Source organism: Primulina huaijiensis, chromosome 12 (genome assembly GCF_012295235.1).
Source record: "Primulina huaijiensis isolate GDHJ02 chromosome 12, ASM1229523v2, whole genome shotgun sequence".
Classification (NCBI taxonomy): Eukaryota; Viridiplantae; Streptophyta; class Magnoliopsida; order Lamiales; family Gesneriaceae; genus Primulina; species Primulina huaijiensis.
In genome coordinates, this window is record NC_133317.1 from 1,824,276 (window position 1) to 1,840,954 (window position 16,679).

Consider the following 16,679-nt stretch of genomic DNA (forward strand, 5'->3'; position numbering starts at 1 on the left):
TTCCTCTTGTTATTTATATATTATCGAATATTCTTTCTGTTTAGTTTGGAAAACTCAACAAAAGATGATTATCCCAACTATATCTTGCATAAACATATGTAATAAACATATATTTAAATTTTTTTTTGACAGAAAAACTTGTAATTTTATTCAGAACGAAAAAAATCTTTGATTACAAGCTTTACTAACCAAATAGGAAAATCCCCAAACTTCCACACAAAAGGAGAGGGGGATGAAATAGCAAAAGAAGCTAGTGAGTGTGCAACTCCGTTCGCCGTGCGCAAAATATGTTCTAGCTTTAGATGGTCTTGAGCTGCTAGATTGTTTCTGATGGTTGCAGCAATAGCTCCAATATAACCATAGTCTTCCGTTGGACAAGTGACTGCTTGCACTGCCAACAGAGAGTCCGATGTAAACTGGTGTATCTTTAAATTTTGATTATGTATCAGTTGAATCCCTTCATTAATGGCAATGAGTTCTGCAGCTACCACAGATAGAGGCTTTATGATCTGCTTCCCAAAAGCTAATAAGGGCTGACCTTCATGATTCCGCACAACACCTCCGATAGCATATTTGTTGGAATTGACATTATAAGCCGCATCAACATCCAATCGCAAATGATTAAATGGTGGTGCAATCCATATTCTCGGTGATAATAAAGGATCACCTCTGGCCGTATATGTTAGCAGTGAAGATTTTGCCTTTTGGTAGCTACATAGCGTGGTTTCACTCCAATTTACGTTAGGAATCATCTCCTTGGCTTCGGTGCTGTGTACTATTTGAAGCCTCTCCATCCATATCGCATAAGTTCGCATGGCAAAGGATTCAAAGTCCCCTCGGTTTAGTTTTTCCTTCATCCATAAAGATATGTCCAACACGTCCAGCATTCGAACTCTCTTTAAAAGATGCCAGAACATGGTTTCCTTCCAGCATGATTTGATTGCTGGACATGAAAATAATGCATGGCTCGTGGAATCATAGGCAAATTGGCATAATGCGCACGCTCCAGAGGTAGGGACATGATGTGCTAGCAAGTTACCTGATGTAGGGATAATATGATGCAATGCACGCCACCAAAAAATACGGACTTTTGGAGGGAGCGAAAGAGATCATAAGAATTGCCACCACCTTTTTAAAAACATTTCCGAGCTATGTTCAGGAGGATCATATAGCTCAATCTCATATTTGTACCCATTCCTCACAGAATATTTACCTTTTGGATCAAACGCCCAATATCGTGAGTCATCACATGTCAAATCAGTAAGGGGGTTTTAGCTAATTTGGATCAAACGCCCAATATANAGTTCTCTTTATTTATAATTTAGTATTTTATTAATTTTTAAAATCAATAAAAAAATATATGCTTATTTATACCAAATGAAACAAGTAAAATTAAAAAAGAGAGAGAAGCAAGAAGATTGTCTCCGAAAAGAAATTGAATTACTATTTGAGATTTTATAAAAACGTGTGAAGGAAGTGCGATTTATACAGTGCATTTCTTCTTGCAGCCCGATTTAGTTGACAGCTGGGAAGGTGGAAGAGAAGGGGCAAAAATGGCGGAAAGAAGGAAAGCTGTAAAGGCACAAGGTTTTGCCTAAACGAAGGATTTCTTATAATTCCCTTCAATTTTATTTCAATTCAGTCAGTTAGCAGTGGGAAGATCCTTTTCTCTTGGATAAGTTCAAAATGGCTAGACCCGAGACTGTGAAATCAAATTCCGTGAATCTTCAGCCCCAATCCGTGCCTAATTCTATGAAAATTCGTCAGCGCAATGATCCGGAAACCACGCCCGATCCGAACTCGTATTCTCTGGAGAAATTCCGACTGTACGAAACTCGCGCGGTAATGTTTTAGTGAAAGGAGAATATGTGTATAGTGGATTCGTGGTAAAGTTTTGATTTTTTTATTCGTGCCGATCAGTTTCTCCATGGTAGAAGTTGAAGCTAGCGGATTTGACCGTTGAGGTTCTATTCAGAAGTTTTCTTTTTTCTTTTTGTTTCCGCTGTTGTTGGTTTATTTCTCTTAAGAAAATGGATGGCATACTAGAATTGTTCTTCTTGACATTTGACAGTGCATAATTTTGTCATTAATTTTTTGGTATATATCAGGAGTGCATAGTTTATCGGTTTTAATTTCCTCTATTTTTCATTCGATATTTAATAAGATTGATTTGATTAAAATTAGGGTGATCGAGAATTTCATCGCTCTGTTTTGTTGCATTGACTTGATAATTGTGTTGCTACATATGATCTCCGAGGTGAACTCACATTGTACTTGGATACAAATAGTTGAAACCTTAGAATTGAAAATAATCTCTTTCAAATTTTGTGTGAGTATAATTTGAAAATTTGAAATTTGATAATTTTATTTAAACTTTAAAACGCAATTGACAAAGTTTTATGTCGTACGGGATATGGCCCCTTTTCTGATCAGAAGGATTGGAATATATGAATGTAACAAACAATATCTACGGTTAATGATAGCTTTTTAATGCATATTTTTAATGTGGGTCTGACGTTTCCTTCAATTATTTTCAGAGGTTTTATTTGATTGGAAGTGGTAGGAATAAGAGATTTTTTAGGGTGCTAAAGATTGATAGAATGGAGCCCTCGGATTTGAATATTAGTGAAGACCCCGTGGTTTATCCTCCCCAAGAAGTCAAGAGCTTGCTCCAAAGGATTGCTGAGGGAAATCGTGCCACTGGAGGGTTAAATTTTGTTGCCAAGGTATATGGCATTGTTGGTAAGTCTAGATAATAAAGTTCTTACAGAAGTTCAATTTTATCAAATGTATTTGTGATGTTAGAATTGAATGGTTGCTTCGTGCCCTTGTGTAATCTTACATTGTGGTTTCTTCTTTTTTGGTGGTTTAAGGCTGCATTAAATTCTTGGAATCATATTATCTGATACTAGTGACAAAGCGTCGGCAGATTGGGTGTATCTGTGGCCATGCTATATATAGTATAGATGAGAGCCAAATAATTACCATTCCACATGTTTCAGTTCAAACTGATGTTGCTCATTCAAAAACGGAGTTGCGGTAACTTCTCTATTTACTTTCATTACACACTAATGCATTATAGAGGATTTTTTGACATAGTAGTATTGGGCAGAGTTGCCCTGTGATTTTATTTACCAGTCTCCTATCATCGGACCCATGATACTTTTTAGTGTGGCTCTCTTCACACGAACATCCATCATTAACTTTCTTCTTCTTATGCCAAGTGTGGTTTTTTAGATTGAGATTTGGATTTTATTTATTTATATGATCTTGGGAGAAAATCGATTAATCTTTTTTAAACAAAATATCAATTTGTGCATGTTGTTTGGTTCAATTTTGGACAACAACGATCTGTTTAGTATCAATTGTCTTCAATATATATTGGAGCAAAACACCCTTTTCACTTCTCCATGGACAAAGTTCTCCCTTTGCCTATGGTTTATTGGGGAAAATATATGAAGGATTTCATAAATTATCCATGAAAAAAATACCAGTAGGTGCATGTCTATTACCGATTGATTTAAAGGCAATATTTATACATTTTTTCATAGGTAAAATTTGTTTCATTTTCTGCAGGTACAAGAAACTTTTATCCAGTGTCGATTTGACAAAAGATTTTTTCTATAGCTATACATATCCTATAATGCAAAGTTTACAGAAAAATGTGTCATCAACAGCAGAAGAAGGGATGCCATATGAAAACATGTTTGGTTGCAATGCTTTTCTAACACAAGCGATTCGATTAAGATGCAAGAATACCATCTGGACTATAGCTCTGGTTCACGGACATTTCAAACAGGTAACATAATTACTTTTTATGTTTTAATGTTTGAGCCCTTGCCTGCTCATAAGATATGTAGTCATTAAATGTAATCACATCTATGTTTCTCTGCTATGTCGATCTCGTTACTGCCATAAATTCACTTTATGTTACTTGCGTCTTTTTATTTTTATTTATTTTATCATTTATGTTATATATATCAGGTGTGAAACTTTAGTGGTCCAGTTCTGTGACACCATGTTACCGAATGAATTTTACAAAAATACTCTATTTCAACTCACAAAAACATTTTTTTTCTTCATATAATCAAAAATATCATAAAAACCATTGGTAAATTTATACTTACCCATAACTATTACATCTAATCTCCTTTCCGAAATTCATACATCATTCATAGAAATTACAAATATGTTTGATATTGTTGTATCATTATTTTTCTTAAAAAAATCACACATATTCCAAACTATAATTTGAAAGTACAAGAAAATACTCACAAATATTTTCAACAAAATCGTTCGTAATTTTATATAAAAATTAGCTAAAATCCAAAAATAATGTATTATAAAGTGTGGATAAATATATCCGTAGCAAAGAACAAGGAGTGTGAACTAAGGAGTCTATCCTATTATTCTAATTTCTTTTATGACTTCGTTCACTAATTCTTGGATTTCATTTTTGGATATACCTTCTCCTATACTGGAGGAAAATTGGGCGAACTTTTCTTTTTATTTTATTTGTATGGTAGAATAAGTTATCATTTTTTATATACAATCTTCTTGATTGATTTTCTAAATCACATGGATTTCAGGTTAGACTATCAATTTTTGGACGAGATATTTGTGTTTCTCTGGTTTCGAGACGTTCACGCCATTTTGCAGGGACACGGTTAGCTTTTTTCTAAATGTATCACTAAAAGGCTAGTTTGCCTACATTTTTCTTTCCATCTTTATTTTCCGTTGCATGCTTGGCATAAGTGCCATATTTCTTTGCTCGTCTAACACTCTCTCTGTACTTATTTTTCTTGCGAATAATGTTGGATCCAGCAGCATATCTGAAACCTGTGTAGCAGACTTGTTTCAATGATATTCATTACTAAACTCCGAGTCTTCGGGATATAGTGTTATCATGGTTACAAATGAAATTATTGTTATAAGAACTGATTATTTATTAAATGAAAAGTGGCTTAAATTATTATTTAATCCACATATGAGAAAGTTAAAGGTGCATATAGAAACTGTTGGAAATCAAAACCTTCCTTTTCAGTTAATTAAATCTCTGATCTTTAGGGATTAAGATCCTCTTCTGTTGTACTGGCTGCAGTTATTTAAAGCGTGGGGTTAATGATCATGGGCGTGTAGCAAATGATGTTGAAACGGAGCAAATTGTCCTTGATGAAGAAGCTGGGTCATGTAAAGGAAAAATGAGTTCTGTTATACAGATGAGGGGTTCCATTCCTCTTTTCTGGTCTCAAGAAGCTTCAAGGTTCAGTCCAAAGCCTGATATCATCTGTGAGTGAGATTGAATTTGATGTTTCTTTTGTTTTGTATATAGGATATTTAGACATAGACTCCTCGTCTGTTTGTTCGTATTTAGAATTCTAGATAACTTTTGGTTTTTTAACATGAAGTACAACGATATGATCCTACATATGAGGCTACCAAACAGCATTTTGAAGACCTGGCAGAGAGATATGGCAATCCCATTATAGTTCTTAATCTCATAAAGGTTTGTACCACATTCCCTCTTTTGACTTTCGGAAACTATGTCCTCTGTCCTCTAAGCCTGCAACCACCGTACGAGTTTTTCTTTTAGTGCTATGGATTTACATGATGCTTATTATCTTTTTTTTTTCTATTTTATTAATTGCGTGATGCAATTTTATATTAGCACTCTGTTATTTGAATCTCATCGTATAAATTTTTTCTGACTGAACTCATCATCAAAACAGGGAATCATGCACTAAGGCACACGGTCTTATTATCTCTTGGTGTGATATGCCATCTGATTTTATATTGCACGATATCTTTCTAAACTATGTAAACTTTGGCTGGTTCCTTTAATATTATTGGCAGAATTCCGCTTCCACTAATGAATTGATGGGCTTCTTGATGATGATTTTGATGCCCAATTTCTCTTGAACATGTGGTTTTCTTAGATAATTGATTACCCACTCAGCATAAGAATCTCCTGACTAAGAGTTGCATCATTTACTAGAATAGCTGGAAGCTGAAATCAAATGTTTTTCATGTAATGTTCCATTGCCATTTGTATCTCGCTCTTTCTTACATGCATGAATTCAATTTCAGACAGTTGAGAAAAGACCACGAGAAATGATGCTAAGGCGTGAGTTTGCTAATGCTGTGGGGTATCTTAACCAGATTCTTACAGAAGAAAATCATCTCAAATTTATCCACTGGGACTTTCACAAGTTTGCAAAGAGGTATATGGGCATTTCTGATGTATGCACCACATGTCATCTCTCTTGTCTGCTGATTACGTAGTCTTTTATATTTTTCCAGCAAGTCTGCCAATGTTTTGGCTGTTTTGGGTGGTGTTGCAAGTGAAGCACTTGATTTAACGGGATTTTATTACAGCGGAAAGCCTTTGGTTACAAAAAGAAAGGCTGTCCAACTTTCTAGAACCAGCACTGGCAGGTATTATTTCACAAGTTTTAATTATTATACGGGTGATTTTCACATTGTAAGGCCTTTTCAACCCTGTATCTCGGTATTTCTATGTGGATAATCTGAGTGATGTTCTTGCTTTGGTTTTGTTGATCTCATACTCTTTGGTTTTTAAATTTTTGTTTAGCATTCCATCCAGGAACTACAGAAGCTGAATAGTTTTTTTCTAGGTTTTTTCAATGACGAATTTTGTTTTTATTTGATGCATGAGACACCACAAACGTAAGAGCAAAAACCAACTGCAAACTTGTGAGTCATTAGTTAAGTGGCTTGTAACCGTATGCATAACGAAATATTTTTACACTCATTCCTTTTAACAGCTGGTCAACTTCACTTTTTGCTTTTTGTTTTCTAGTTGTATGGATGTATGTTGTCTACCCACCTTCTCTCTATTTTTTACTATTGTTGCAGACAGTGGAACATGTATTTTATGCAATAACAATTTTTTTTCCCATATATTTGTTTCTTCTATAATGCATTTTATGGATAATCCACAGTCAAGATTTTAGCACTTCCCGCATGTGTAATAATAGTTGACTTTCATCTAAACATGAGTGCTAAATTTAAACATTATCTTTTGTTGTGACGATTAAAAAAGAGAAACTTTCTCGGTTTTTATAGTTGTTTACTTTCGTTGTTTCAACCAACCATCATGCATTTTGCTTCAGTTTCTTAATCTGACCTGGAGGGGAGGGATGGTGCCTCCCTTGATATTGCCTCCAAGCTTTTGTGCAACACTAGTATGCCTTTTGCAGGGATTCTTCTCTTAGAGATTTAAGGGCTACCTCTGGAGATCTTTCAAGGATTAGTAGCAGCACCGATTCTTTGACGTCCTTGATCAAACAAGAGAGGGAGTCTGAAACTAGTCAACAGAGTAGGAAAGAGACTAATGGCTATGCAGGATCACAATATCAGAGTGGAGTTCTGCGGACAAACTGCATTGACTGCTTGGATCGTACGAATGTTGCCCAATATGCTTATGGATTAGCGGCTTTAGGTCGCCAACTTCATGCCTTGGGCTTGACGGACAATCAAAAAGTTGATCCTGATAGCAGCATTGCCGCTGCTCTCATGGATATGTACCAGAGCATGGGTGATGCCTTGGCGCAGCAATATGGCGGCTCGGCAGCTCACAACATTGTATGCCTTCCAGTCAAACGCCAACTTATGTGTACTCTTTAGTTGCCGTTCTGTTCCTTGTGATTGTAAATAGTTTGATTAAAAGGTGTCTCTTACAAAATATAGGTTTTCCCAGAGAGGCAGGGGAAGTGGAAAGCTACAACTCAGTCTAGGGAATTTTTGAAATCTATAAAGCGATATTACAGCAATGCTTACACAGATGGTGAAAAGCAGGATGCAATAAATTTGTAAGTCAAGCTCCTCCTACATCTTTGAGCTGCCTTTATTGTCTTGCCTTTATTTGGGAGGAACTTTCAACTATAGAACTCTTGTGAGGTCTCTTGTTGTGCCTTGGTGTTACTACTTTTTAAGATCTTATCTAAGTTGTGGAATTCCTTTGTCTGAATGATTTTTCTGCTTTGTCTCGTTTCTAAGCCTGTTTAATGATCTGTGCAGATTTTTGGGTTATTTTCAACCGCAAGAAGGAAAACCTGCCCTTTGGGAATTGGATTCAGATTATTACCTTCATGTTTCTGGAATTTTAGATGATCTCATGCCTGAAAGGTAAAGTCTAAATAGTCGCAAATGCAACATGGCTATTATTCATGCTAAACTAGGAGGCCAAGACATAAATGTAATCTATCTGGGTTGTCAAATTATCTTTTTCTTCTTACGTTTGTTCTTCTAAATTTTGTTCTGTGACTAAGCTTAATCATATGTTGGAAACCAAGTTGTGATTAATACCACGTACAGGAAAGAGTGAAAGGGATGATGAAAGTTGTGCTTTGATGATTGATGTTTCATATGGGGTAGTTTAATTTAAAATTTTAATTTCTCCATGACTTTCTGAGTTTCCATTACTTTTATTTGTTGAACACACGAAGTGGTTGAGAGATTTTTGTACAATAGGTGAAGTGATTCTGAATTTGTTGTGCACAAAATGTTGCATCACATGCTTCTTATATGATTCTGAGTTAATTCAAATGATCTTATTCAGTCAAGTGGATGTCTTACAAAACATTTATTCTTTACCTGAGATGTCATCGACTAGCTTTATTCAAGTGATTTTATTCCCACAAAGGGCATTTGGAAGAATTAGCGAGCAACTCTAAAAATATTGTTTGGTCATGAAAGCTGAAACCATTTAATCAGTAGCAGATCAATTACAATGCCTTCGCAGTTTCATTTTCCCATGTGATCTGTGCTTTGATATATCTTCTGCTGATGCTAAGCTATAGTCCTTTGGAAGATGCCAAACCTTTGAGAGCCACAATTCCTCTGACTCCAATTCCAGCTTGCCGTGAAGACTTCTCACGTTTGAAGTTGACATCATTTGATAAATTGATTGAGAGAACATGCAGTTCGATCAAGAATGTACGGCTCTGTAGCGAGCTAGATCAAAAATCAGGAAGCTTTGGTGTGGCACCTGATGCCGCGTAAGTATCTTCTTGAACTAAGAACTTCTAACTTTTGGATCATTTTGTCATGTATATCCACTGTATGCAAACTGTGAGGTGATCTGTCATTTGACTTTTGGAATAAATTAAGTAACTGGAACTTTCGATGGTTTTGAAGTGCTTTATTTCATTAGCTTAATATCGTATACATTTACATCTCCAAGCACTATACTCCAGTGACGTTTGTTAAATAATTATTCTACCAATATATTATTATCTGTTTCGGCTTGAGACTATGAAAGAATGATTGGAATCGTGTCTAATTTGGTACTTATGCATCTGACTTTTGTGGAAGATACGTTTCACTCTTGAGTTACTATTGAACTCAGAAATGACCAAAATGTCTGTTGCAGTGAAATACAGCTCAAAAGTCCAAACTGGCTTTTTGGCCAGAGAAAATACGATGATAGTAGCTCTGCACGAAAACTGGCATCACATCAATTTGAAAATGGGGGAGCTCGTGATGAGAGAAAAGATGGATTATGTGAACTTAATCTATTTTGTCCTGTTGTTGAGAGTGATGAAGAAGATGTTTTCCAACGGTAATAATACCTTGTATTTCCTTTCATTCTTTTTCTTTCCATATATATTTCTTTGTGTAGTGTCAACTCGGTTAGAAACTCCATCTTATATTTATAGATATTTAGCAATGACTACGGTGGATGAGACCAATGGTTGGTGTGGTGGTACGTTGTTTGGTGATCAAGATGAAAGCGGTGAGATTTATCGGCATTACGCTGAACTTATTCAGGTATGATATTGCATCCTTCATCTGTGAGTTCATTGTGTGCATGGACGGAGAGTTTGGACAATTATGGATGTTTTTTTTAGTTGATTGCTATATATGATGTGCTATGTTGTATGCATTCATTTCCATATATCGTCGTCTGTAATTCATTGGACTTTTCAGGTACCTTCAGCGGAACCCTTTCAGAACGATCTTGAACAAGAAAAATATTACACCGATCTTCTTAGTGTGAACATGGTTGACTGCATAGAAGATACTGCTGTTGAAACAGAAATGGAAGCCGCTGTCAAGGAGTATGACCAAGCTGGTGCTGATCTCAGGATTTTCCCCAAGTCATATAAAGCTCTAGCTGTCGATACAAGCCAGCTAACCAGATGGATTATCGGTGAAGAACGGTTGCTCAAGCTTTAAAAGTTGAGGCAGCGTGACGCAATCATTAAAAAAAATCAGCCATCATCGACACATTAGTATTGCAGTTTCCGGCCTGCTGGCTGCAGTTTTGAAGGCCTATCTGATGTACAAAACATGCCATTTAATTACCTTTAAAGTTCCTGAGCAAATTCCATATGGAAAGGTGACGATCTTTTGGAATTACAATTATATTTTCTTTTGTAAATGTTAATCTGTCTATTGGATCAAGTGAAGGTAATAGATTCCATCTGATAGTGTAAACCTGAAAATATCTCAAGGGTTAATCTTATATGTCTCATCTGTGACTTCATATAACATTCACATCCTATAGTATTTTCTGAGAGAATGTTTTAAAACCCGTTTCTTTTATGAAATGTGAAACGGGTTGATCCGGAAAGAAACCATGGATCCGGGATGTTTTCGAGTTAAGCATCCTATTTTGGGCCCCATCCGCTTTACATAAAAATTGTTTCACTGATAATCATAATTAATATTTATTGCTATCGTTATTATTAATATTATATTTTGTTTATTTCTTACTAATAACAATCATAATTTAATTGATTTGTTCACTATAATGCGTACAAATTAAAGAATTAATTTGCTTTTAGTTTTTTATATAGAGTCTTAATTATATATATACAATCTTAATATTTTATATATATATATATATATTATTTTTTGCTAATTTTTTTAATATATATATTGTTATTATTTAATTTAAAAACTGTACTCGCCGCGGACAAGGCCCACACCGCATAAGTATACAAACAAGACTGGACCATTGTACTGGACTGCTCTCTTTACTGGACCTTTGAATGATTGGCCCATTATTATTCGGCCCAAAGGAACACGCAAACACAAGTGATTCGTTCGAATCCCGGTTGCTGCCTCTTCCAAATTAAACACTGGAATCTAAAACTTTTGACCACAGTCGAAGTAAATGGAAGATATAGAGGATTTACTGGTGGCCGGCGGGGGCGGAGAAATTCCAGGATTCCGGATTCCCGTGGCCGCTGCAGTCGGTGTTAACCATAAGCATGTAAAGAAGAATAGGATCTCCGGCAGTATTTCAAATGCTACATCCTGCAATTCTTCTAAGATTCCAGGCACTCAGGTCTTTCTCTGTTTATGTTAAAATAAGCTAAATATGAGCATTTTTGTTGATAATTTCTTGATTCATTTCGTTTTAATGGGCAGACCATTTACTTGAAAACTTTTGGGTGTTCACATAACCAGGTAAATTGATTTGCAGATTCTGCATTTTCTCCAGTCTTCACGAGTGCTTATCCGTTTCTATACATGTTCATGTTTTTAAGTTCATTTACTGAAAGTGAGTAAAGTTTGGGCCTTTATCATCGTACAATGGTCCATGTTAACTGAATCATCCTAGATGAGTGGATTATAAGAAATATTAGAATCCATCTTCATTGAGGGAAAAAATAATGAATTGTTACGGAGCTTACTACTGTCCAATGTTATCAATGTGCTAATGAAGAAAACTGAAAGAATTGCAACATGTACTACAAACTATCTCTGCCTCTCAGCCATAGAATTTGAAGTATCGAAGGTTAAAAAGGCAATCATAATGAGAACACAACCAATCTAAATGCATAAGTTCTGGGCTTCTGACTATAGATAAATATAGTATCTGTTAATCTTTCAAAAGTGAATGATTAAACTTCTTAATGGCATGCATAACACTGTTAAAAGGAAGATAACTATGAATGGAAAAGGGAAGATTGGATGGTCAATAGGGAACCTCGTACTGCAATGGTATTCAGACGACACCGGAAAAAATATTTTCAAAAGTTCAGAATAATTTTCTCCATGATGAATAATTTCATTGGTCGATTGACTATTGAGTTAAATGCTAAATATGATCCTTGAATTCATGATTTTTTCTTCTTTATTTTTGTCATTAGCTTCAGAGTTCCTAATCCTTGAGGCTTGAACAAAGCTTGAGATTACTCGAAAAATTTGGGTTCTTTTGAAGTTGATACATTTTCAAATTTGATTTTCCAGAGTGATAGTGAATATATGGCTGGTCAGCTCTCTGCATTTGGATATAATTTGAGTGACAATGAAGACAAAGCTGACCTGTGGCTTATAAACACGTGAGACTCTTTCTTAGCATCCATTTTTCTTTTTTCCTCATGTAATTTGCTACTTTCTCTGTTGGTGGCATTTTGTCCTATTCAATTTATGAATGTAGAATCTGAAGCAATGATATCGTAGAATTTTTTTTTTTTTGAAAGAATATTCTAGGTTGGAAGGATCAATTTTTCTTACCGTCTTGCCAACAATATTTGCTGAGTTCATGTCTTGAAATTCTGGTAGAAATACTCATTTTAGTTTCTATGGGATAGTATGAGTGTGAAACATTCAAACTGCATATGTGAATCATCTTCCTATTGTTCCCATGCTGCTTTTGTTGCTGCAGCTGTACAGTCAAGTCTCCTAGTCAATCTGCCATGGAAACACTTATAGCAAAATGTAAAAGTGCAAAAAAGCCATTGGTAGTCGCCGGATGTGTGCCTCAAGGAAGTCGTGATTTGAAAGAGCTTGATGGAGTAAGTATAGTTGGAGTTCAGCAAATTGATCGAGTGGTAGAAGTTGTTGAAGAAACCCTGAAAGGTCACGAGGTGCGGCTCTTGACTCGAAAGACATTGCCAGCACTTGATCTTCCGAAGGTGTGAAATTTCAAAAATATGGCTTTAATTTTTTGTATAATGCTTTAATGAGTTATCTTAGGAAATCATTTGTTAATTGAAGTGTCCACAAGTAAATTTTATTACAGTTGTAAAAAAAATTTCATTTCTTTTTTTATCAGGTGAGGAAGAACAAGTTTGTTGAGATCCTTCCAATTAATGTTGGTTGTTTAGGTGCTTGTACTTATTGCAAGACAAAGCATGCTCGTGGTCATTTAGGAAGCTACACAGTTGACAGCCTTGTAAGCTAATTGCCTTAGAATCAACCCAATTTACATGATTTCTCAGTTGGTCTCATACTTTATCAACTTTGACCTTGTAGGTGGGTCGTGTCAGAACTGTCATAGCTGATGGAGTCAGGGAGATTTGGTTAAGTAGCGAAGACACTGGTGCATATGGTGTGTAGAATTATATTTATTATGACTTACAAAAATGGGAGATTAAATGAAAATACATAAATGTTACCACTTAGCACTTCAACAAATGTCAAATGCTTGCGTTGTTGGATATGGAATTAGATATATTCTTTGCAGGGAGTCCTGACAGGAAATACAATGTTTGTGAATTGTACAAGTTTAATAGAACTTAGGAGAGCGAAGGATTTTCTGAAGCACAACTTATCACCTCTCTTTGACTTCATGCCAGTGACTCAAACTATTGTGGGTGTTGAAATTTTGTCATTTGTCTGGTTCATGAATTAAGAAATTTTTTATGGCCGATGAACTATTAAAACTGTAATGGCTTTTGCTTTATGATTAAAAAATGTTATATTTAACAGCCTATGGTTTTGGTTGGTTATTCACAGGTCGAGACATTGGAGTTAGTCTCCCAATTTTGTTGAATTCATTAGTCTCTGAGCTTCCGCCTGATGGAAGCACAATGCTCCGAATTGGAATGACCAATCCTCCATATATTCTGGAGCACTTGAAAGAGATAGCTGAGGTTTTGTGGCACCCATGTGTTTATTCTTTTCTTCATGTACCTGTTCAGTCTGGAAGCGACTCCATCTTGAGTGTGAGATTTACTTTTGGCCATATTTCATGCTTGTCCTTCTGTTGAATTTTGTTCACTGGCATTTATTTTCCTTTGTCAGTGCATAAAATTTCTTAATTTGTTTCCTTATTCAACTTCACGAGGTTGTATATTATATGGTTTGAATGTGTCCTGTGTTTCCAAATTGTGATATACTGCTTCTTTATATTGGATATCAGGCAATGAACAGAGAGTATACTGTGAGTGAGTTTCGGACGGTGGTTGATACATTGATTGAACTGGTTCCCGGAATGCAGATAGCAACTGATGTTATATGTGGATTTCCTGGTATTGCTAAACCTGGCTTATTATCTTTACCTGGTTTTCATTTTCGTATTTCTCATTGAAAATTTCTGGAGTAATTGGTCAAATGTTTGTTCGTATGATTACCAATAGGTTTTGTTCTCGATTTTGTTGGAGCATTTTAGTTATGTATCGAATTGATCTGTTCAGTTTTTGATTATTTGTGTTCCCAAGTTAATTCAAAGCTATGTAACCTTTGTGGCGAGATAATGTGGTCAGTTGAAGAACGAGCGTGCCTTTCCATCAAAGTGATAAAACAATGAGGGTGAAGTGCCCTGATGGCATGAATACTTCCTCTCATCATTATGTGATTTTACTATTGCTAATTTAGTGGGAAAAATTTCACCGTCGTTTGAAATTTGAAAATTTATTACCAGTTCCAAAGTAACACCCCAAATTTGTATGCTGTTCCTATATATTATAACGTTCTGCTTCTCAGGTGAAACTGATGAAGATTTTGAGCAAACAATCAATCTCATCAAGGAGTACAAGTTTCCTCAAGTTCACATATCGCAATTCTATCCTCGGCCAGGTAAGTTGTATTTTCCTTCATTCATACCAGCAAATTATAATTTCCAAAATTTGATTAATTTGAACAACAGCTTGGGTTTCCTTTTGACTATTTATTCATCATTTGAGATTCTTAGATAGGGAAGGCTAAATCGAGATAACACGCCCTCTAATGCATGTATATTTTGCTTTTTTAAAGATGATAGATCAATTTTATAACAGCCATATTTGTGGAAAATGAATAATAGAGTAATAGTGTTGTCTATGCTCTAGAACTTATTTGTTGTCCTCTGTATTGGGGGATGTTGTGCTCCGCTGCCAATCCTACGGTTTTTTTTTTAATCGACTTTGAAAATTTTGACCAGGTTTAAATGTGCTTCTCATCAAATTTGTCTGTCTACTGCAAAATGCAGCGCAGTTATCATGTATTTTATTTTGATATTTTCTCAAACAGGAACACCCGCTGCCAGGATGAAAAAGGTTCCAAGTAATATAGTGAAGAAAAGAAGTCGTGAGTTGACAACCATATTTGAATCCTTCACGCCATATGTCGGAATGGAAGGCAAAATTGAGCAGATATGGATTACTGATGTTGCCACGGATGGAATTCACCTGGTAATATCATCCTTAAACTTGTATCAAGCAAACAATCACATGCCATGAGAGCACTTATGACATATTTTACACATTCAGTATCGATCAATCTCATTTACAGCTCATTTTTTGACTTTCACGTATTAGTTTGTGGTCCCACTTTTGTCTGATTATGTTTTTTTTATTGCTATAGGTTGGTCATACGAAAGGATACATTCAGGTGCTGGTGGTTGGACCAGGAAGCATGTTGGGGTCTTCCGCTATGGTAAAAATAACATCTGTTGGAAGATGGTCTGTTGTTGGAGACGTGATCGAGATACTTACAGAACAAGCTCATTCACGTGAAAATTTGAGCAACAGAGATTCGAAATGCTCGAATGACAGTGACACATGCTGTTCAAAAGATTCAGAAACCTGTGCTTGTGGATTGGCAAGTAGCTGTGGACAGACGCAAGAGGGAACTATTTCAGTTTCGATGAATGACCAAAAGCCCAGAAGCCAAAACCTGATTGGATGGTTACTCCGGAAACGAAAGAACAATTCCCAGAAAGAGATGGAGAATGAGGTAGTGTTGAAATTTGAGGAAAAGCAAAGAACCTCTGAATGGGCTTTTGTTGATAGTGCTCTTCTTGGAGTCATGCTTACCAGCTTATTGATTGCTATTGCTATATGTTTGTATCTTGGATTTAGTGATTTCTCATCCAAGTAAGTGGTTGAACATTTGGTTTTTGAAGAAACCAGTGCATGGTGTTAAATTTTGAGATGATCGTTATTTGATGAGATTTTGTCTGTAAAATATTTTACTGTATATGGCAGTTGCTTCTTCCCTGTTGTTTTACGAATGCAACTTGGAAGATGCGTTTTTGCGCATTATTATTTTGGATCATCAAAATTTAAATGGGATAAAATTTAGAAGTTGTGATGGGCTGTATATTCTTTTATATGGATCGAGTGGACATTCCATGCGTGAGACGTGATTATTCACCGGTATGGTTTGTTAAAAAAACAGGAATACCAATTCGAAATAGGGTATTCTGTAACATTAGTCAGAATACAAATAAATAATGACAATGATAAAAGGTTTGCTTTCCTAGGTGCATTGAGCAATCACACGAAAGCTCGAGCTCGTAAAAAAAATCAAAGTTTGTTCATTGTTTTATTTTTAGTAAATTTGATGATAATCTATCTAAAAATATTTGATACTGTAAATAAATGTCGAAAAAGTTGCAACATAGTACACTTCAAATAAAATGTCATTTTAACATGGTTTGTACAGTAGTTGTATCCACCACCTAAGAAAGCTAAATCTTCAGTGTTTCAATAATTAGG

General features: G+C 35.5%; 2 protein-coding genes across 4 annotated transcripts; both read left to right on the plus strand.

Annotated features, from left to right (window-relative positions):
• Positions 1–1,485: 1,485 nt before the first annotated feature.
• Positions 1,486–10,491, plus strand: LOC140989942 (phosphatidylinositol-3-phosphatase SAC1-like). 3 transcript variants are annotated; one of them, XM_073459491.1, is made up of 16 exons: positions 1,486–1,842; positions 2,538–2,742; positions 2,874–3,039; positions 3,577–3,799; positions 4,590–4,666; positions 5,102–5,289; positions 5,409–5,506; positions 6,088–6,221; positions 6,301–6,435; positions 7,221–7,605; positions 7,711–7,832; positions 8,041–8,148; positions 8,817–9,020; positions 9,395–9,583; positions 9,681–9,792; positions 9,952–10,491. In XM_073459491.1, exons 1-16 carry the CDS (start codon positions 1,687–1,689, stop codon positions 10,198–10,200), a joined length of 2,751 nt encoding a protein of 916 aa, XP_073315592.1. In that variant the 5' UTR covers positions 1,486–1,686; the 3' UTR covers positions 10,201–10,491. The 3 variants fall into 3 exon arrangements, with proteins under 3 accessions (XP_073315592.1, XP_073315593.1, XP_073315594.1); XM_073459492.1 differs by having other exon boundaries at positions 8,823–9,020; XM_073459493.1 differs by having other exon boundaries at positions 1,719–1,853.
• A 570-nt stretch (positions 10,492–11,061) lies between these two features.
• On the plus strand, positions 11,062–16,188 carry LOC140989943 (uncharacterized). The gene is made up of 11 exons (XM_073459494.1): positions 11,062–11,317; positions 11,401–11,439; positions 12,226–12,317; positions 12,644–12,893; positions 13,034–13,153; positions 13,234–13,309; positions 13,717–13,925; positions 14,123–14,231; positions 14,686–14,778; positions 15,211–15,371; positions 15,544–16,188. Exons 1-11 carry the CDS (start codon positions 11,144–11,146, stop codon positions 16,057–16,059), a joined length of 1,839 nt encoding a protein of 612 aa, XP_073315595.1. The 5' UTR covers positions 11,062–11,143; the 3' UTR covers positions 16,060–16,188.
• Positions 16,189–16,679: the final 491 nt, after the last annotated feature.